This window comes from Crocodylus siamensis, chromosome 1 (genome assembly GCF_052110815.1).
Source record: "Crocodylus siamensis isolate JL-2025a chromosome 1, ASM5211081v1, whole genome shotgun sequence".
Classification (NCBI taxonomy): domain Eukaryota; kingdom Metazoa; phylum Chordata; order Crocodylia; family Crocodylidae; genus Crocodylus; species Crocodylus siamensis.
Window position 1 is genome coordinate 293,013,480 of NC_143395.1, and position 22,044 is coordinate 293,035,523.

At 45.6% G+C, this 22,044-nt stretch overlaps 1 protein-coding gene across 1 annotated transcript in view; it reads left to right on the top strand.

Annotated features, from left to right (window-relative positions):
* OCA2 (OCA2 melanosomal transmembrane protein) overlaps positions 1-22,044 on the top strand; it is a 416,292-nt gene that overhangs the window by 92,661 nt on the left and 301,587 nt on the right. Inside the window, exon 3 of the mRNA XM_090031667.1 lies at positions 20,580-20,678. Within this exon, the coding sequence (XP_089887793.1) occupies positions 20,580-20,678 (99 nt within the window). The remainder of the gene's footprint in view (positions 1-20,579; positions 20,679-22,044) is intronic.

Consider the following 22,044-nt stretch of genomic DNA (forward strand, 5'->3'; position numbering starts at 1 on the left):
TTTTTCTCTTACCCTATCCATCCATTTTTAACTTATCTACATTATTCAATAACATGTGCTTATATATCTGGAATAAGTTTAAATAAATTGCTCCTCCTCCATTTCCAGTGTTTCCTTTTTAAGAACTTGTGCATTTTCCCTGGAGAAGGATTCATTGTCCAGAATCCCTAGTTTAAGCTCTTTCTTTCATGATGCTGATTTGTTGTCTCTCTAGATAAGAATTTGTTGTCTCTCTAGATAAGAGAGCAAGTATTTTTTAACACTGCTTGACTCAGGAAGCCAAACCCTTATCAGTTGTACAGAGGAAACCAGTTATTGTTTTGGACACCAAGCAGAACCTAAATGAAGAATCTCAAACCCTGTAATTTTACAGCAAATCACCAAAAAATATTTGTTTTGGGGCATATCCCATAAAAATCTGAAATGTGCATCTTTGATATTATGAGATGTTAATTTATATTTCAGTGTCACAGATTAGGAGGCATACATTTAGCTCAAGCTTAAATTTTGGAGACTGTTCCTTAATAGGAACAGTGGCGATGTGTAGGGGGTGCACAGGAGTGCATATGCATACCCTGAGAGTGCCAGTGCATCCCCTGACCGGCTGCACTCACCACTTAGGGCAGGGGGGGGGCAGGCAGGAGCACCGATGCCCCCTGGCAAGTGTCAGCTGGGGAGTGGGAGTGCCGTGACACTCCCAGAAGCCGCCACAGTCACTTCCAGAAGCACCTGCAGTGATTGGCTGCCTTGTGATCAGCCATGGAAGGACCTCCCCGGTCAGTGGGATCGGCTGTGGTGGGTGGGGGCAAGTGCCCCCCCCACTAAGGCGGCACCAGTTACCCATGAATAGAAGTATATTTCCCATACAAATGCTTGAAAGGGAATGTTATAAAATTTAACATTTAAAGAGCAAGGTGGGTGGTTGGCAGGTGGGATAATTTGTTGTGAGGTTAGTGTAACAGTGTACAGAGTAGGGCAAGATAGTGAATATCTGTGGGGAGAGAATCTAGTGTCTGAGGCAAAGAAATGTCTAATTAGCATCATGAAACTTTGATGTATAGTTTAAACTGCTGTCAGAACAAAACCATCTGCCTGATGGAAGAGAGGATTTCCTTATAAATGTCAAACACTATTTTTCAAAGCCTTTATTTTTCAGTGCCAGAATTCTGTTCTCCTCTTTTTCTCTGGCAACCTACTATACAAGTGGAGAAGACCTTGCCCTGTATTACGGAAGGTGAAACACCAACATCTTAAGACATTTAGCAGATATATAATTTACATTCTTGATATTCTAGATGCTTGTTAATCATGCTTATGGAGTCTGAGCTCCTGTTTCAAATCCACCATCTCTTGTGATTGCATCAGGAACATATGTTGTAAAGCTCCATTATTAAAATAGACTGGCTAACTCCTTCCTTGATTGTGACTTTCTTATCACTCTATCCCTTTGAGGCTTTGAAAAGAAGGAAGGTACCTTGCAGCAAAATGGTAATCAGCATGATCAAAAAAGTTTTCTGAGGCATGGAAGCTGCACATATATTAGTGTATTACAATGCTCTTACTGAGCATGGTAGATTAATTATTTCTTTAGAATTATCTTATACAGCATAATTGTGCCTTTCTGAGATTAAACAACAGAAAAATCTGGAGAGCAGCAATTCTTTTATACCTTTTCCACTTATTTCATTGAGTATGCTTCAAATATTGAGAGCAAATAGCGTATCATGTTGGCTAAGGTTGTTGATTACTCTCTGAGTTCTTCAGCTTACAGAGATTTTCAGTAGCTTTAGAAAAGGTTCCATTTCTGCTGGTGTAGCTGAAAGCAATGACCTGAGATTTGTATCCACTTCTGTTTGCTGAGACAAATTTACTTGTTATGGCCCCAAATCTTGAAGGATGAATGCATCTTTCTCTTTTCCCCTGACCATAACCATCCCCTAACCTTTTTCTGGTCCCCTAACCATCCTTCTCTGGTCCCCATTCATCTTTCTCTGGTCCCCTAACCAAGCTTTAGTAACTGGCAACAACTCTAACCTTCAGCTGTATTGAATACTTTTTTTAAAGGAATAAAAATGCAAGGGAGAAAAAAAGATGCAATCTTACATTATTTTGCCTGACATATGGAAATTTCAGTGCCATCATATAGACACTATTTTTTGTGAAAGGTGTGTGGTGCTTTAATGAGTTCTGCTAAGACAGGTTCTTTCACTTTATTTTTTTCCCTTTCCCTGTAAGGTCTTAATGGAGAAATGTAATTACATTTAAGCATTGCTAATTATTTTATTGGCTTTACAATAATTGTTTCAGATTGTTAACCTGTTGCTATTTTAAAATGTGGTGGTTGTTGTCCTCCATGACCTTTGTATTTAGATGCATGTTGTTTGCCACTTTTCTTGTATTAACATCTGCTATGACCAGTGCCTCAACATAATCTTGGATTTTAGCCTCTTACACTTTATCTTGAGTCAGCTATCCAAATTAAATTTTTTATGCCTCTCAAAACCCAGATTTTGAATAAAATACGTTTCTTGAGGCACATTAATTAAATGATACTGTAGCTCTTCCTGGCATTTTATAGAAGCAAAAGACAAAGTGCCTGTCCCTGCATGATCACAATTTAATTGGGATACAGCACAGTGTTTTTTAAAGAAAGCTAAGGAAGCTTTGTCATTAGAGCCAGCCTTTAAAATGATACTTCTTTTTATTTTTAAAATACCTATGAATGCTATACGAATGCATGTTGCTCAATGAATTCATAGTTATTTATTTTGATAGGTCTATGAAAGGGGTCTGAACCTTTTTCTGCCAAAATTGATTTTAAGTTTCCTGTTCTAATCCAACAAACCAGCTGTCCTTAAAACTAGGGAATCCCTTCTCATATTGCTAACACATTTTTTGGAAAATTTTCAGGCCCTGCAATTTTTTTTTTTTAATTCTGTATGGCAGTTACATTTTGAGCTCAATGACAATGTTATCTGTTCCTCTGAGGGACAAAGGTTGTTGGTATGAATATTGTTCTGTCCAAGTCTTTAAAACTGAACACACAAGACAGCTCTTCTAAATTGAGTGTTATTAAAAAAAAAAGAAAGCAAGAAAGGAAAAAGAATGTCTTCCATGTTGAGTTCATCTTTGGGTTTAATTCACAAATTATTTCTTTTTACGCCTCAGGCTCAGGTAGTTGGCATGCAGAGGAAATTGTATCAGAATATAAGACTGGAAACAAAATTAATGTTGGCAGCTCATCGTGTATCTTTGTATATTGCATATTTTAATGAAACTTCCATCAGAATAATTCTGACCTGGTTATGGAGTAGGAGAGGGTGGTTCTTCAAATGGAAAATGCCCTGTACTGTTGTAATCTAAGAGGAAAGCTAGTGCTCCCTTATAATGTCAGTTGGGCTATATTCTTGTGTGTGCATGCCTAAGAATTTGTTAGGATAACATTTTTAGTAGGCAGCCTACTTTTAGTAGGTGTAATTCATGCCTGTAATATTTTAAGTCACATTTTTGTGTCTTCAGTTGAATTGTTCGTGAAAAGTTAGATATCTGCACCTCTACCTATCTGATTGCAGGTACAGGTCAGATCATTAAGTTAGCAGTCTAGTTTATATTTGCAATTTACTTTCAAGATGTTAAAATGCAGTTGCAGCATGGCAGGCTGGCAGCAGTGGTGTCTGTTATTTTTTCATCCTCTCAAAGTCAGCAGCTGGGGCTACTGCTGTGGTTGCTCCCCCTCTCCCCCTAGTTAGGGTAGTGGCAGACTGTCCTGAAACTTCATTGAGTTCAGCAGGAAGTGGGGAAAGGTGGCACCTGATAGGCTCAAGCCTTAAAGCTCAATAGGGTCAGATACTGTCACACTTACTCGTAGTTTTCTATACCCCATAGTACTGTATTTCCAGAATCCAACATGCCTTTGAATTTAAGATGCACCCCCCCCCAATTAAATTGTAGACATGGCAAATTTATACATTTGTTCTAATTTTCTATGTATAAAATCTAATTTTGGAGGGTCATTTAAATTTGTCCCTCCCACCACTACAATGGTGTAGGTGGTGGGGGAGTCAAGGGGTCTGCCTCTTCTGCTTCTTGCCTCTGCCCCAGCGCTACTGCACCCTGTGCCTGCCACCCTTTTGCTTCCCCCCTCTCCTCACTGCGATGGTGTGGCTGGGCAGGGTCCAGAGGCAGCAGGTGTTCTGTGTGCCCTGATCCAGGCTGGGGTGGGCCTGCAACTGGAGCTGGAGCTGTGACAGGAAGGTAAATGGGACGGTGATGCATGGGGAGGGTGAGGGGGGAAGGCTGAGGCTGTGGGAGGGTGGTGGCAGGGAGCAGAGGCAGGGGGGAACAGAGGCTACAGAGTGCAGATAATGCGGGGAAGCAACTGTGGTTCTGATTCCAACCCCGGGTTTGGGGTTAGAGTTGGAGCAGTAGCCTCAGCCACAGCTGCTGCCGACCCCTGCTTGAAATCTAAGATTGAGGGGCTTTTATCCCATGTTAAAAAAAGAAAAGAAACTTGTCTTGGATTTGAGTAAACATGGTTTGTATTAGGAGGGGAGCAGATGAACTCCTGTGAAAGTATTATTGAAAGACTGTCTCGATGACTTGTGGATTCCTCGAAGGTATGTCACAATATGAAGTCCTGTAAAGGCTTGTTCAATTAGCAAGGGCTAGACTCAGCTCTGGTACCCCGGTGGATATTAGGCTAATTCCACTGGTTTCAATGGAGATAACTCTGGGTTTACAGTGGAAAGTGAAATCTGAATGTGTTTAAACAGTACTACTTTCCTGGTGGCAATAGCAACAATCCCAGAAGCACTTTTATTAATGAATACTAAACTTTGCACTCCATTTCTGTTAACACACCTGGAGAATCCTCTTTAATTCTTCTTTACTTTCTTATTCTAAGAGCTTTCCTTTTTTATCCACACACAGTTTTGGTGTATGCCTTCCTTTTGTAATTTTTACTTCCTTTCTTTCTTTGCCAGGCTTTTCTTTTCCTTCCTCCCTCTGTTTTTTCTTTTAAATTTGAGAAAAAAGCTGGAAGTTCACTAATTCATTATTTTCCTCAGGGTTCACAATGGCCTAATAACAATGACCCTGTTGGTTTAAAATGATTTTTAATGACTAACCCTATTTGAGAGACTATCTTACCTTTATTCCTCAAAGACTGAGGACTAGAAGATAAACCCAGAGTTCAGCTGTTTCACAGACCTTGCTGGTCTTTCTTTATTGGATGTATACCTATCATCCCAAGATCTGAGCTTACATCAACTCGGGTCACATCAGATATAAGGTCTGTGTAAAGTACTGCTGCAATGACTTTTCTAGCTTTTGAGAACTATGATTTCATTATTATGTTTAAAAAAGGCTTCAGAACAAAAAGGATGCTTCCAATAGAAATGTATCATGAATTCAAGCTAGTAGTATCAGACTTGGTAAAACTAAGAGCCTTTGGCAAATTCAGATGAGAAGAGAGACTGGCATTTAAAAACCATAGTGCTTGAATATATTACAGCGTTATGTAGGCAGCCATGCTTAAAAGGTTGCTTATAAAATGTTTCCTTATAGGAGATTCATTTTTCAATGTGCCATGTAGCATTTGGGAACAACTTCTCTTGACAGGTGTTTATGATGCATCAAGAGATGTGTTTTTTTGGGCTAGGTCCACTACAAATCTAGACTACTGCTTCCTACTTCAGACTTGTAAATTGTTAACAGTTGCCAATAGCCAAACTGTTGGCACCACCTGCTTCTGAAATGTGCCATGTCCTTCCTCCCTTCCCTTGTTTTCCTTCTGTTTCTGCTCTAAGCATCTGTTTTCCCTGCAGTTCTCCAGTTTTCTTTGTTGAAGCTGAAGATGGAGGGGTAAAAATGGCAACTGACCTTTCTTATGTACAGCTTCACAGTCCTTTAGAGTGGGGGTTGTTTTGCTTTATCAATGCTATAGCAAGGAGGTGGGAGGGGGCACGCAGGGCAACCAGCCAGGGTGCTGAAGCGAAGGGGCGCCAACAGGCGCTGCCCAGCTAGGGCGCAGTGTAGGATGGAGCTGTAAGCCACTCATTTAGGGTGGGGGGGTGCTGGATCAGGGGGAAGGCAGTTCCCACTGCTGTGTGCACTCCTGGGCAAGCATGGGGTGGCTTGTGCCCTCCCTGGATCTGTGCATGGGGTAAGGGCGGGCTGCCGCTATGGGCTTGCCCTGGGTGCCAAACCTCCTTGCTATGGCACTGTGCCTTATGTTCAGTGAAAGCTTACTCTGGGCTCAAAAAGGGAGAGGGAGAGGGAGGGGGAGAAGGAAGGGCAGCTTTAGGCTCTTAGTAGCTAATGTAGCATACCAGATTTAGTTCCATGAAATGAATATAACCTTTTCTTCACTTGGTAGAGTGTCTCTTTCTTTCTCTAGAGCTCGAAATTCAGTCTGCATGCCTTTACAAAATGCACACTGGGGCAGAAGGTATTATCACTGGCTTTCACTCACCTTGGGACAAGCCACCATTAGGGATATAGTAGAATGCAAGTACAAATTCCCAAATCCATGGGGATGAATTAAGTACATTGTATTTTTGTATTCTTAGCACACTGGTCATTACTGAATAAAAATACATTACTTCTTACAAATAGTTAAAGAAAAAAATAACTTGGTGTTAAAAATACCTTCATTGCTGAAGTTCTCTGACATCTTGATGGTGTATGCTTTTAAAGAGTCAACAGGTTATTTTCAGATTTAGAGAAACACTTCAAGTGGCCATTACAACTGCTGACAGTTCTTTTATGTAAACTGTCAAGACTACAGTCCTTCCACTGACTATTAAAACATTGATTGATCGGGCTGCTGTTACAATGGGTAGTCATCTTAACAGTTTAGTTTCTCTACCATGTAAATGAAACCATTGGTGATGAAATGTGATATATGCACAGGAGACTGGTGTGTGTGCATCCATGCATTTGCTTAGTATATTGCATGGAAAATTACAATGCTGGATTCAACACACTTCAGCAGAGCAAGGCAACATAATATGTTCAGTGCAGGCACTGAATGGAATTTATTTGCGGCTGAAAAATTAGGATTGAAAAGGCGTGGAAGACTATTTAGCATTTATCTGAGAAGTTTAAAAAATACCTCCCAGGCTATAACTTTTATAATCTGGGATCTTATATCTGTGATTAAGAACTATGTTTAAAAAAAGCTACACAGTTCCAAAATCAATAATTGTCCCATTATATATTGTTAGGCATAAGGACCATTATTCTCTATCCAGACAAAACAGGTATCCTCTGAAAAAGGTTCAGGAGGTACTTTAAAATGTGTAACAGATAAATGATAGGCTTATGTTTGTCACCAGATTCCTTTGTGATTAATTTTCTCCTGTCATGCTACCTGAGGGCTTATCCTCCAGCAAGTCTTACTTAAAGTTTATTGACTTTAAAAGTATTATTCAGAAAAAAATACATATTAGCTCCCTTGCATTTCTGTGCTTCATTTAACAAGCCACCACTGCTGTTTCCATAATGGTCTTAGAAATTCCTGATTCTCTGAAGTGTGCTACATTCTCTGAAGAGGTTTGGTTGTTAATGTCTTTCTATGGTGACATTTACAGGGAGTCCTATTCAAAACTGTTGAAATGTCCATCACACAAATTATTTTCTGGAATGTTTACCTCTTTTCCAGTTCTGACCTGTTCTCTTCCTTCAAAGTGAAAATTACCATTATTTTCTATTGTCCTAGAAATGGCTATTATATCAGTATGCAAGTGCAGCTGCTTAACCTTTGGCTTCGAAGAATTATATTAGCTGATGTTCAAAACATATGCTTTTTGTTATAGGGAGTAGAAATGTATTGCATCATGTGGAATGATTCAATTTTTCAATATAGGAATAAATCACTAGTCTCTTGCCTAAGTCACCGATTAATTTAGTAGTGTTTGCCAGATCAGCGGTCTGATTTCCTCCCTCAGGTTCCGTCAGTATGTTTGCGTTTTTTCATAGGAAATCCTTTGCCTTGGTCTATTGAGAAATTGAAAGCTTGCTTAATAGCAATTCCTGGACCAGAATCTTGCCCTTTCCTTTTAATTTAAAGGAAACTGCGGCATTATTTTATCTCATGTTTAGGAAAGACTTTAGATGTAAGTGCTCCAGGGTTCATTTGTGTCTGGTTCTCAGGTGTTACAAGATAGCATAATAGAGGCATGTCCTGTAAGAAATCTTCTCAAGTGATCAGAATTAGATGGGAAAGGAGACAAAAGCAGTGGGCTTGATTTTCCACTGCCTTATCCCTGTGCAAAGTAGATGTAAGAATGCTACTAAATCAGCAGGGTTCATTCACTGATGACCAGGGTTATGGGAACAGGGTGATAGTACAGAGCCTCTGCACTGATATTGTGGTTATCTATTTGAATCCCCGGGCTCTGCACACAAATGCATCTTGCTCCTTTCCCTTCTACTTTTCCATGAAAAGGGATGGTAAGGCCATGAAGTCTTACCTGTGGACTTCCTAATGGCATGGCAGGTTTTGCATGACATGTTTTGCATTACATGAGGAGGACTTAAAATGAGGTTTGCCAGAAGATGGAAACAAAACTCTGAGGTAAGTGGGGAAGCATGTGACCTGGAGGAAGCACATGTAGGAGGGGGTGACAGGGGAGGCCTTCTCATTCTTCTTGAGAAAGCAGGGCAATTGGCTAGTTACCTTGAGTGTCTGTACTCAAATGGATGGAGCCTGGGAAACAAGCAGAAAGCATCAGAATTCCTTGCACAGTCAATGAACTGTGATGTGATTCCAATAACAGAGACTTTGTGGGATAACTCACATGACTGGAGCACTGTCACAGATGGATTCAAACTGCACAGGAAGGCCAGGCAGGGGAGAAGAGGAGGAGGAGTTCCACTTTATGTAAAGAGTTGTATGACTGTTCAAAGCTCCAGTATGAAACTGGAGATAGGCCTGTTGAAAGTCTCTGGGTTAGGGTTAGAGAGGAGGAAAACAAGGGTGATGTCATGGTGGGTGTTTGCAATAGACCACCAGACCAGGAGGATGAGGTGGATGAGGCTTTCTTCAAATACCTAGTGGAAGTTTCCCTATCATAGGCCTAGGTTCTCATGGGGGACTTCAATCACCCTGACATCTGCTGGGAGGGCAATACAGCAGTGGGCAGGGAATCCAGGAAGTTTTTGGAGATTGTTGGGGACAGCTTCCTGGTGCAAGTGTTTGAGAGGCCAGTTAGGGGGCCATGCTTTTCCTGACCTGCTGATCACCAACAGGGATGAATTGTTGGGGAATGTAGGAGTGGATGGTAACTAGGGCAGCAACAACCATGAGATAGATGATTGAATTCAGGATCCTGGGGAAAGGAAGGAAGAAGAGCAGCAAAATAAGGACCCTGGACTTCAGAAAAGCAGACTTAAACTAATTCAGGGATGGGAAGAATTCCCTGGGGAGCCAGTCTGAATGGGAAAGGACTCCAGGAGAGTTGGTTGTACTTTAAAGAAACCTTGCTGAGGGCACAGAAATGGACTAACCTGATGTACAGGAAGATTAGCAAGTATAGCAGAAGACCAGCTTGAGTAAACTTCAGTAAGCTAAAACACAAAAAGGAGCTTACAAGAAGTGGAGACTTGGACAAATAACTAGGGAGAAATATAAGAGTATTGCTTGGGCATGCAGGAATGAAATCAGGAAGGCCAAAGCATAATTGGAGTTACTGCTAGCAAGGGATGTGAAGAGAAACAAGAAGAGTTTCTACAAGCATATCAGCAACAAGAGGAAGATCAGGGAATGTGTGGGTCCCTTACTCAATAGCAGAGGCAACCTAGTGACAGATGATGTGGAAAAGGCTGAAATTTTTACAGGCAAGGTCAGCTCCCAGACTACTGCACCTGGCAACAAAGTTTGGGGAGGAGATGAGCATCCAACAGTGGTGAAAGAACAGGTGAAGCCCGCTGCGCCCCCACTCCCCCGAAGCCGCCTAGACACCCCCTCAGCAGCCGCCGAGCCCCCTGTCGACCCCCAGCACAGCCGGAGGTGAGCGGGCTCATGGTGGGAAGGGGTTAACACCTCGCTTGCTGGGAGGAGGCTGCTGCCTGGTGCCGGGCCGGGTCAAGCCCCCGCCCAGGCCCCTACTTGGCCACCCCCCCAGGGAGAGAGAAGTGAAGTAGGGGGTACTCACCAGTACCCCTCCTGTAGGGCAGGGCCCCCCCAAATCCCGGGCAGGGCCCCCCTGGCCTGAGAAGCCAGCGTTCCCTGATGGCAGGCCCACTGCGCATGCGCGTAGTTTAAAAGGGCCCGCCAAACAGGGAAAAAAAAACAAAAAACACACTCAGGTAGGCTCTGGAGTGGTGAGAGACACGCGGGTGAAGCCCGCTGCGCCCCCACTCCCCCGAAGCCCCCTAGACACCCCCTCAGCAGCCGCCGAGCCCCCTGCCGACCCCCAGCACAGCCGGAGGTGAGCGGGCTCGTGGTGGGAAGGGGTTAACTCCTTGCTTGCTGGGAGGAGGCCGCTGCCTGGTGCTGGGCCGGGTCAAGCCCCCGCCCAGGCCCCTACGTGGCCCAGCCCCCCAGGGAGCCACGCAACTGGAGCCGCGTGAACTGTGTAAACAGGCACTCGAGTTAGCGCAGAGTTCGCACAGGGGAGGGTGCGGGAGGGCACGAGACCCTGCCTGCGACCTCCCCCAGCCATAGCCAGCCCCAGCCGTAGCCAGCCTACCAGAGGCATGACACGGATGGGCACGTGCCGCACCCCGAGGGTCCCCTCGGGCTCTGCAGCCCCCCCAACTGGGCACCTCAGAGACGGCCACCCAGACGGAGCCCATGGTCCCGGGCTCCACACAGACGGAGCCCCTGGCTCTTGGCTGCGGGGGCTGCCTGTCCCTTTTTCAGGCTCTGGGGCCCGGGAGCATGGCCACCTCCCCTTGCGGGGTCTGCTCCCTACTGGGGTCTCTGGCGCGCCAGCTGGAGGAGCTCCAGGCCACAGTCCAGAGACTGCGTGCCATCAGGGACTGTGAGCAGGAGATAGACTCCTACTGCCAGGCCCTTCTCCCCCGGGAGCCACAGGGGAGAGCTCCGTCTCCCTCCGCAACTAAGGAGGACTCTGGGACCTCCCGCTCTGCCCAGTCAGGGGCATGGACCAAGGTGGTCAAGGGCCTCAAGGCCCGCTGCACCAAGGCCCCTGCCCCGCCGGAGCTTAGCAACAGGTTCGCACCTCTTGCAGCCCCAGCAGAGCCTGCTCAGTTGCCAGCTCCCGCAGGCAACCCAGGCTCGACCGCAGCTACTGGCCCCGCTCTCCCCAAGACAGAGCGTAAGGTGTTTGTTGTGGGAGACTCCATCCTGCGGGGCACTGAGGGGGCAATCTGCCACCCCGACCCCTTAGCCCGGGAAGTCTGCTGCTTCCCGGGGACCTGCATCCGAGACATTGCGGAGAGGATCTCGCAGCTCCTCCGGCCCACAGACCACTACCCCATGCTCCTTATTCATGTGGGCATGAAGGACATGGCTTGGAACACCCCCAACCAGGTCATGAGGCACTACAGGGAGTTGGGAGCAGGGCTTAGGGGTCTGGGAGCTCAGGTGGTGTTTTTGTCAATCCTCCCAGTATCGGACTATGGGCTGAGGAGGGAGAGGAGGATCCACGCGGTGAACCAAAGTCAGCGGCGCTGGTGTTATGGGGAAGGCTTTGGCTTTCATGACCACAGCCCGCTCTTTGGCGAGAGAGGCAGCGAGCTGCTGGGAAGAGATGGCCTCCACCTCTCTCCCCTGGGGAGGAGGCTCTTCTCAGCCAGGCTGGCTGACCTGCTCCACCAGGCTTTAAACTAAGCCCGCTGGGGGATGGGGGGACTACTGCCCCTGCTGGCCCACTGAACGGCCCTTGCAAAGCCAGTGGACCAAGGCACTTAAGGGGGCACTTAAGAGAGCCCACCCCTGCCCCAGCCCTGGCACAATCTGTGGGCAAGGCAAGAGCCCCCAAGGGCACACTTGCCTGCTTGTACACTAATGCCAGGAGCCTGGGCAACAAGCAGGACGAGCTCGTCCTCCTGCTCAGTGCAAAGAAATATGAGGTCATTGGGATAACGGAGACCTGGTGGGACTCCACCCATGACTGGACCATGGGTATAGAGGCCTATACCCTATACAGGAGGGATCGTATTGACAAAAGGGGTGGGGGTGTGGCTCTCTATGTGAAGGAAAGCTACATGTCCCTGCAAGCTGATGTTGGCGACTGGCATGGACAGCTAGAGACCCCCTGGGTAAAAATTTGTGGGGAATTCAGCACAGGGGACACAACGGTGGGAGTGTACTACAGACCTCCCACTCAAAGTCCCGAGCTTGACCAGGAGTTCGCCCGGGAACTGACTGAGGCCGCTTGCTCCAGGACCTTGGTTGTCATGGGTGACTTCAATTACCCGGACATCTCGTGGGAAGATCACTCAGCTAAATCTGAGCGGGCGCAAAGCTTTCTCTCGTGCGTGGATGACCTCTACCTGACTCAAGAAGTCTATGGGCCAACGAGAGGCAAAGCGCTGCTTGACCTGGTACTGGCTACGGGGGACGACCTAATCGGCGACCTAGTGATCGATGGGAAGTTGGGTGACAGCGACCACGAGCTGATCACCTTCACCATCAGCCGTAAAGCTGGCAAGTCAGTCAGCAACACAGAAGTCCTTGACTTCAGAAAAGCCGACTTTGATAAGCTCAAGAGGCTAGTCGGTCAGGCCCTCAGGGCCCGTGACCCCAGGGAGATGGGAGTTCAAGAAGAGTGGTTGCTTCTCAAGGAAGTGATCCTCAGTGCACAAGCTAAATCTATTCCAACACGGAGGAAAGGCAGCAAGAAGGCACAGCAGCCCTCGTGGCTTTCCAGAGACCTAGCGGACCTACTGTGGCTAAAAAGGAAAGCCTACAAAAGATGGAGGACGGGATTCACCTCCAAGGAGGATTACTCCGCGCTGGTCCGGTCCTGCAGGGAGCAAACCAGGAAAGCCAAGGCTGCAACTGAACTCCAACTAGCTTCAGGCATCAAGGACAACAAAAAGTCCTTTTTCAGATATGTGGGGAGCCGGAGGAAAAGCAAGGGCAATGTTGGACCCCTGCTAAACCAGATGGGGCAACTGACAACTGACGCCCAGGAAAAAGCCAACCTATTAAATAGGTACTTTGCGTCAGTCTTTCATCAGTCCCATGGGACGCCCATGCCTGCTATGGGACAGGGAAATCTGGGTGAGGGGGATCCCCTACCCTCCATCAATGCTGACCTCGTGAAGGAACACCTTGAGAAGCTGGATACCTTCAAGTCAGCTGGCCCTGACAATCTGCACCCCAGGGTACTCAAGGAGCTGGCGAGCGTCATAGCCCAGCCCCTGGCACGGATCTTTGAAAACTCCTGGCGTTCTGGTGTAGTGCCCGAAGACTGGAAGAAGGCCAATGTGGTGCCAATCTTCAAGAAAGGGAGGAGAGTGGATCCGGCTAACTACAGGCCCTTTAGCCTGACTTCTATCCTGGGGAAGATCTTAGAAAAGTTTATTAAGGAGGCCATCCTTGAGGGACTGGCCCAGGCTAACATTCTAAGGGACAGCCAGCACAGGTTTGTTGCGGGTAGGTCTTGTTTGACCAATCTCATTTCCTTCTATGACCAGGTGACCTATCAGCTGGACAAGGGAGAAGAGATTGATGTCATATATCTTGACTTCAAAAAAGCTTTTGATCTGGTATCCCATGATCACCTCTTGGCCAAACTGCCCAGTTGTGGCCTTGGCTCCACCACAATCCGCTGGCTGGGAAATTGGCTTCGTGGTCGGACCCAGAGGGTTGTGATTGATGGCAGTCACTCATCATGGTGCCCTGTGACCAGCTGGGTCCCTCAAGGCTCTGTCCTGGGACCCATACTGTTCAACATCTTCATTAACGATGTGGACATTGGAGTCAGGAGTGGACTGGCCAAGTTCGCTGATGACACCAAACTTTGGGGCAAAGCATCCACGCCAGAAGATAGGCGGGTGATCCAGGCTGACCTGGACAAGCTCAGCAAATGGACAGATGAGAACCTCATGGTGTTTAACACCGAAAAATGCAAGGTTCTCCACCTTGGGAGGAAAAACCTGCAGCACCCTTATAGGCTCGGCAGTGCTACGTTGGTTAGCACTACAGAAGAAAGAGACTTGGGGGTCATCATTGACCACAAGATGAACATGAGCCTGCAATGCGATGCTGCGGCTAGTAAAGCGACCAAAATGCTGGCGTGCATCCATAGATGCTTCTTGAGCAAATCCCGGGACGTCATTCTCCCCTTGTACTTGGCCTTGGTGAGGCCGCAGCTGGAGTACTGCGTCCAGTTTTGGGCTCCACAATTCAAAAAGGATGTGGAGAAACTTGAGAGAGTCCAGAGGAGAGCCACGCGCATGATCAGAGGTCAGGAAAACAGATCTTACGATGACAGGCTGAGAGCCATGGGACTCTTTAGCCTGGAAAAGCGCAGGCTCAGGGGTGATCTGATGGCCACCTATAAGTTTATCGGGGTGACCACCAGGATCTGGGGGAACGTCTGTTCACCAGAGCGCCTCAAGGGATGACGAGGTCGAAAGGTCACAAACTCCTGCAAGACCGTTTCAGGCTGGACATAAGGAAGAATTTCTTTACTGTCCGAGGCCCCAAGGTCTGGAACAGTCTGCCAGCGGAGGTGGTTCAAGCGCCTACATTGAACACCTTCATGAGTAAATTGGATGCTTATCTTGCTGGGATCCTATGACCCCAGCTGACTTCCTGCCCTTTGGGCAGGGGGCTGGACTCGATGATCTCCCAAGGTCCCTTCCAGCCCTAATGTCTATGAAATCTATGAAAAATCTATGTTAGGGACTATTTAGAAAAGCTGGATGTATACAAGTCCATGGGGCCAGATAGGAAATACCCAAGGGTATTGATGGAGTTGACCAATGTGATTGCAGAATGCCTGGCCATTATTTTGAAAGCTTGCAGTGGTCAGGAGCAGTCCTGGATAATCAGAAAAGGGCAAATCTAGTGCCCAGCTTTAAGAAAGGGAAGGAGGAGGATCTAGGGAACTACAGACCAGTCAGCCTTGCCTTAGTTCCTGGAAAAATCATGAAGCAAGTCTTCAAGGAATCCATCTCTAAGCACTTGGAGAAAAATAAGTTATTAGAAACAGTTAGCCTGAACTCACCAAGGGCAAGTCATGCCTGACCAACCTGAGGGGGTGATCTGATGGCCACCTATAAGCTTATCAGGGGTGCCCACCAGTATCTGGGGGAAGGTTTGTTCGCCAGAGCTCCCCAAGGGATGAGGAGGTTGAACGGTTATAAACTACTGCAAGACTGTTTCAGGCTGGACATAAGGAAGAATTTCTTTACTGTCTAAGCCCCCAAGATCTGGAATAGCCTGCCATCAGAGGTGGTTCAAGCACCTACAATGAATACCTTCAAGAGTAAATTGGATGCTTATCTTGCTGGGATCTTATGACCCCAGCTGACTTCCTTCCCTTCGGGCAGGGGGCTGGACTTGATAATCTTCCGAGGTCCCTTCCAGCCCTAATGTCTATGAAATCTATGATCGCTTTCTTTGATGAGATGACTGGCATTGTGGATGCAGGGAAAGCAGTGGATGTGATCTACCTTGACCTTAGCAAGGTTTTTGATATAGTCTCTCACAATATTCTCACAAGTAAGCTAAGAAAGTATGGGTTGGATTAATGGACTGTAAGGTGGATAGAAAACTGGCTAGATTGTCAGGGTCAAAAGGTAGTAAGCAATGGCTCGATGTCTAGTTGGCAGCCAATATCAGGTGGAGTGCCCCAGTGGTCAGTCCTGGGGCCAGTTTTGTTCAATGTCTTCATCAACAATCTGCAAGATGGGATAGAGTGCACCTCCAGAGAGTTTGTGGATGACACCAAGCTGTGGGGAATAGTGTTTATGCTGGAGGGTAGGGCTAGCATTCCTAACATAGACCTAGGCAAATTGGAAGTTCAATAAGGTTGGGATGATATAGTTGGGGTTGGTCCTGGTATGAGCAGGGGGTTGGAATAGATGACCTCCTTAGGTCTCTTTCAGCTCTAATTTTCTGTGATTCTATTGTGGAGAAGCCTTTGGTTTGGCCGTGCCATTCAGTTATCTCAATTCCTATGGAAACATAAGAAAGTGTGCAAGTTAAATCAGGGATTACAAACACATTTGCCAGTAACCAGGACAGGAAAAGAAGACTTCCCTCCACTGTTCAATGTTCCAGCTTCAAAAAACAGTACAACCTTCAGGTGCAGACAGAAGTGCAGCTCCCCGCTGTAACTGAGAACACATTGCAGAAAGCATTCTGAGTTACAACAATCCCCCAGGACCAAACAAAAGTTCACTGTTGGTTCCAGGGGGAAAGGAAATCCGGGTGCTGACTGGGAGCCTGCAGCCAGTTTCCCTTAGCAAAGGCGCTTCTTCCCTGTGAGCCTGTGCTGTTTGCAGAATGGGAGGGGGAAAGGGAGTAGAGGGAGCTCATTCTAGGAGTTCCCCAGCTGGCACTGGTGGATAGGATGGGTGAATTGGAACCCCCTCACTTTCGGGGAGGGGAGGCTCCAATACACCCACCCAACACGTCAGTGGGGCCTGAAAAAACTCCAGGCCAAACTCTGTCTGCTCCTTTTCCCTGATCCCATTCTGAAAACAGCAACAAGCTGGCAGGCAGTGCAGATAGAAGTTACAGAAAATGCTGTATTTTGAAATGTCTTCATTTGAACCCTTATGCAATAAGGGTTCAGATTTTCACCCCATCAGCCATTTTTGAAGTGGTCTGCAGCCATGCACTTGTTTGGTCATGGCTGCTTTCTGTGGCCAGATTGGGTGTAAATTGCCATTTTTGTCTGCACCCTATGTTCCCAGACCTCCATGCTCAGCACTGAAAAGGGGTTAGGAATACAACTTTTGGTATTCAGAATAGTTTCTCTTAACTAATGACGACATTTCCAGCTGCACTGCAAAAACATTGAGAATAAATAATGGAAAAGAAGCTACAAAACATGACAGCAGTTATAGTTATACTTGAGGCAGGCTATACTTTTCTTTTCTGAAATCTATACACCAGAGGGACCTTTCCATAGTGGTAAGTGTTTTGTAGTTATTGAAAAAGGCACTGTCATTTTTTTCATAGTTCTTGATTTTGTTGTTTACCCTTCATTGTTTATAGTGGTATATTCTTGAAACATGGACTTTTTTTCTTCATGAGCATTATTAATGTTATCTTTCTGCCTAAGTTTTAGGGGAAACTAATGTTATCTTTCCCCTCAAGATGCAGTTGAAATCAATATGGTTAATTCTTTATGGGAAGATACATATGGTATTTTGCCTGCTTTAAGTGATTCGGAAAATATTTTGGCTCTGGACTGTGAGTGCAGAAAAATGAATTCATCGGTACCTTTACCTCTGTCCCTCCATGCCATCATCTGCACTGAATGTAAGTGCAGCAGAGCTGAGGATCTGGCTCTAAATACACAGCCCCCTTTGGTTGTGAAGATATCCTTCACAAAGTAGAGAGATTTCCGGGTTTAAAGTTTATTGTGTTGTTGTCCTCTGGAATAAGGACTATTTAGTTACTGCCATAGTAGCTTAGGATAAGCCAGTTGAATGGGGAGTTGCTGATAGGTTTTTGGGCCATTGGGGGTTGCTACCTGATTGCCTGTAGCCAGAAGTGGAGGGGGCAATAGGGTGGACATATCTAGAAGTTGTAGAGATATACGGCTTGAGGGAGTTTCTTTGGTCATTGAGGTTGTTTGCAACCATTTACCCAAAGATCCCCCAGAATTACCACTTCAAATCCTGGTAGCTTTAGAATGATGTTGTAGCTGTGATGGTCCAGGAATAATGCAAGAAGCAAGGATTTCTTAGGGTCTTACCTTTTACTGGACCAACTGCTCAGCTAGGATATGCAGCTGGTCCAATAAAAGGTATATCCCTAAGAAATCCTTGCGTCTTGCATACTTTAAACACATTCATGCAGCTGCAAGGTACAACATTAAATCTATGTGAACGTGGATCATTGGCCTTCCCAGATTATCTCTGCTTTATCCCCAAATGAGCTTTTTGATGCTGCCCATGACTGATGCCTTGTGTAGCCACTGCATAGAGTTTCTAGAGGTGCAAGAGGCCTTGTGTGAGACTGCTCTGGATTGGAATGAGTTTTATTCTTGGTGGTTATTAGCCCACGCTATTCCTTTGTTGTGATTTTTCTAACTTTTCTTCCCCATCCAAAATTTTCATCTTTATAGGTCCCTTTGTCCATTCATTTGCTTCATAGTTTATCTCTATATTTTTTTCTGTCTAAGTATAACATTGACAACTTTCAATAGTTGGGACTTATGATTTCACTGAGCCTGACTTTTTCTTTTATCCTTCCTGCTCTTTTATTTTCCCTTCCTTCTCCCCTTACTCTGTGTAAATTGATAGCATCACAGACTAATGAGTTCCACTTTGTGAGCTGAAGTTTCAGTATATTGGTCATTCTTTTCTAGCCCTCAAAGGAAGCTCTACAGCCATATTCAGAGGTGATTTAAGGGGGAAAAATTAGGCATCAATAAATATGGACATGTTCTACACCAAAGTAGAGGATGGCCTGAATCACAAAATCTTGAAATAACCCCCAGGAGACTGTTAGATTATGCAGTTTACTTCTGACATCACCTTTTTGGTTGTATTTTCTGCAATCACTTTGTGCTTCAGTACTCATGTGTGGTGATTACTCACCTTGGGGATAGAGAGTGGTTTTACCAAGTTTCTTGAATAAGGAACAGCATGTAGCCCTCAGGGTGTGTTTGTACTGCAGTCGATTCAGATGTAGATTCAGCTTGTGTAGTAAATTATCAGCTTGCTAGATCAGGGGTCCAGTGCATCTTGGTAGAGTTAACATTAAGTTCCAAATAACAAATCATTAGTAAAAAATTGTCAGTGTTTGTCAAATGTTTTTGGGTTACTAATCAGAGATTTTACTTTCATTGTTAGCATGTGTTCTTGTGAAAAGGTTGATACCATATGAAAAACTTGCTGATAGTGGAATAATTCATAAATAACACCATGCAGTGTCTGTTTTTAGTGCTGTGGGTTCTAGCGTGTTGCTTAATAGAAGAAGCAGTTAATTGTTGTTTTTTGGTAGGACATGTAAAGCCATGTCCAACTCTGCCTTGTGAGGGGTATCTGTACCTGAAAGCTTGGAAAGAAGAATTTTTCCAATTATTTGAATTGGCACATGTAAGTCTTTGCAGGGTTATGCAAAAAGTTCTGCTACCTGTAAGTACACATTTTGTGAGTTCATAATTTTATTCTTTCTCCTCTCCTTAGCACGAGGAGTCAGTTTATAACACAAACTCATTATAACCCCCCCCACATTATTTTGCAGCAGCAAAGTGAATGATGCTATTCCAGTAAACATCCCTTTTTAATTAACTTTTCTCTGGATCCTGGGGAGTTCATTACAATAAGGTTGTACTATATTTAAGTGTTCTCTGTAACTCCTGTTCCCAATGAATCTAGGTTTAATTCAGTCTCCCTGTAGAGATCACGTACTAATTTCTTGAGACAAATTTTTATTTTGCCTTCAGACGCCCATTTATATTTATGTAGCCATCAGTGATTTTTGTTTCCCCACTTCTCAGATTTCAGATCCTTTTTCCACTCGTGTAGCGGGACTTCTCCTGAGCATGCCACACCTGCTCAGTCCTTAATGCGCTTTTACTTCAGTCTCATCTTACTGATCCTTTCCTGGCAGCCAGGGATGAAGATACAGTTCTTGAAGCAACAGGCCATTAGCTTATTAAAGGTTTGGGACACCATGGCCAACTATTTTTTTTTGTTAGCAGTGGAAGTAGTTTGGGAGCTCATGGAAGGATCATAGCCCAGGGATGTTGCAGCTGTAGTGATCCAAACCAATGAGGAAGTAGATTGATTCATTTTGCCCATGTTAGAGTCTCTGCATTTTCTATTCTTGGCTCCAGGTACAGTAGGTTAGTGTTATTTAGCCTTGAAGTATAAGAATGCATTTCCATGGCCAGACTCTCTTGCTTGGCAGCATTTCCAGCTTGGGGGTGGGAGCCAAAAGATCAGAGTTTCCAGCTGGGGGGGTGGTAGCTAGCCCAGGCCAAAAAGGCCTGTATCACCATTGATACTACCTGAACATCTATGGGTAAGGATAAATCAAAGGAAGTCCAAAGGATTCGCAACATTTAAATGGTTAGTACCTTGGATAAAAGGGGAGGAAATCACTTCAAAGTATTTCCTTTGACCCAGCAGCACTTTGGTACGGCCACAAACTTAGAAGACCATCCTAAATTTTTAATAAATATCCATTCCTCGATCTATAGTTCTCTTTGGTATTAATTTGCATTGTATAACTTCTGTGTTCTGTATATGGAAGAATTTGGGGGGAAACTGATGTGAGATCCTATTTGAAGAATGGATAGAATTTTGTCTGAAGTTTCTGGTAAGCAGCTCCAGGCCATCTCTCACTTGTTGAGTTAGCATTTAATTAGATAAATGTGCTTTTTATCAAACAACATTTTATGTAGAACCTTAGGTGCTAGTGATTATTGATAATCAGCCACTTTGTGTCTTCCCCATTTTTTAAGGTACCACTTCAATTTGCCCAAGTTATTCAACATGAGATCAAAAGACAACTGCTTTACAGAGAAGACACCTTTGCTGAAGGTTTCATCAGAGGAAAATGGGTGGGTTATTTTTGTTTCAAGCGAAGGGATTCTATTCCATTCTGTTCTATTCTGCACTTTTCCTTCTGACATACTAACCTGAGGCATTCTGGGAAGCAGCTTGATGAACAACGGGGTCATGAGAGGAGGAGGTGACATCACGGTAGTATGTTCAGTCTGTATGCTTCAAAGCATTAAGCAAGATTACACGTTACAATTCGACAGTGTTAAAACATTTTAAACTTGAATGGTTGCATATTAAAGCTCATAAACATGTGTTAGGCATCTTAAAATTATGCCACTGTGGGCAACTATATAAATTAACTTCTAGCTATTCAACTGAGATAAAACTACCAATATGCAGTTGTCCTATATCCCAGGAGGCACTGCTCCTAGGTGGACTAGCTATCATCCAGACCTCTACTGTTCTGGGTGACACCTGGAAAGCAGGTGGTAGATAGGGATAGAGGGGGAAAGGGGTGAAGAGGGCAGGGGGGGATGAGTGGAGAGGGGGCATGAGGAAAGTGGGAGGGGCAGGATTGCAGGATGGAGAGGGCAGGAGGATGGGAGGAGAACTGATAGGCTGGCATCCCCTCCACCTCCCTGAATCACCCCTGGATGATTCCTATTGGCCCCTGGATGCCCCCTCCCCATTCCCTAATTAGCTGCTCTACCCCCAGATCACCTCCCCATCACCCTGATTAGCCCAAGAGCAGCAGCAGTGGGGGGGGGGGAATTCCCCCTATTTGTCTGTTCCAGGGCTCCCTGAAGTCTGCACCAGACCTGTGCGCTTGGGTCCAGCCCCCACAGGTGAAGGGAAGGCAGGGGAGAGGGGGGCAAGGAGCTACCAGACATCCACAGGGCTTGGTGGGGGCTGAATCTTGGCACATAGGCACAGTGTGGGCTACAGAGAGCTTGGGAGCAGGCAAGGAGGAGGAGTCCCCCTCCCTGCTGATGATACCAATGCTGTGGGGCTGATTGGGGCGGCAGGGTGGTGATCTGGAGGTGGAGGGGGTGATTGCGGGGGCTAACAAAATCATTGGGGGTGGTGATCAAGATGCGGGAGAAGAGAGTGATGCAGGGGGCAGAGAGGGAGATCAGGTAGGGGGCAATCCATGCAGTATAGTGGACCCCCCAGCCTATACTGAGATTAGAGGGCTGGTGAATGTTGCAGGCATGGAGCAGTCTTGTAGCTCCGAGCCATGCTCCTGGTCACTAGTGGCAGGTCTGAGCAGTGCTTGTTAGAGAGGGTATTAACCCTTAATGTGCGACTGCTCCCTGCACATGCTAACTTGAACACAAACTAACATTCCTTAGAGTTAGCATGTGCTAATTGTAATGTGTAAGCACATCCACAGTTGCACAGAGGATTTTGTGTGTTTAGCAA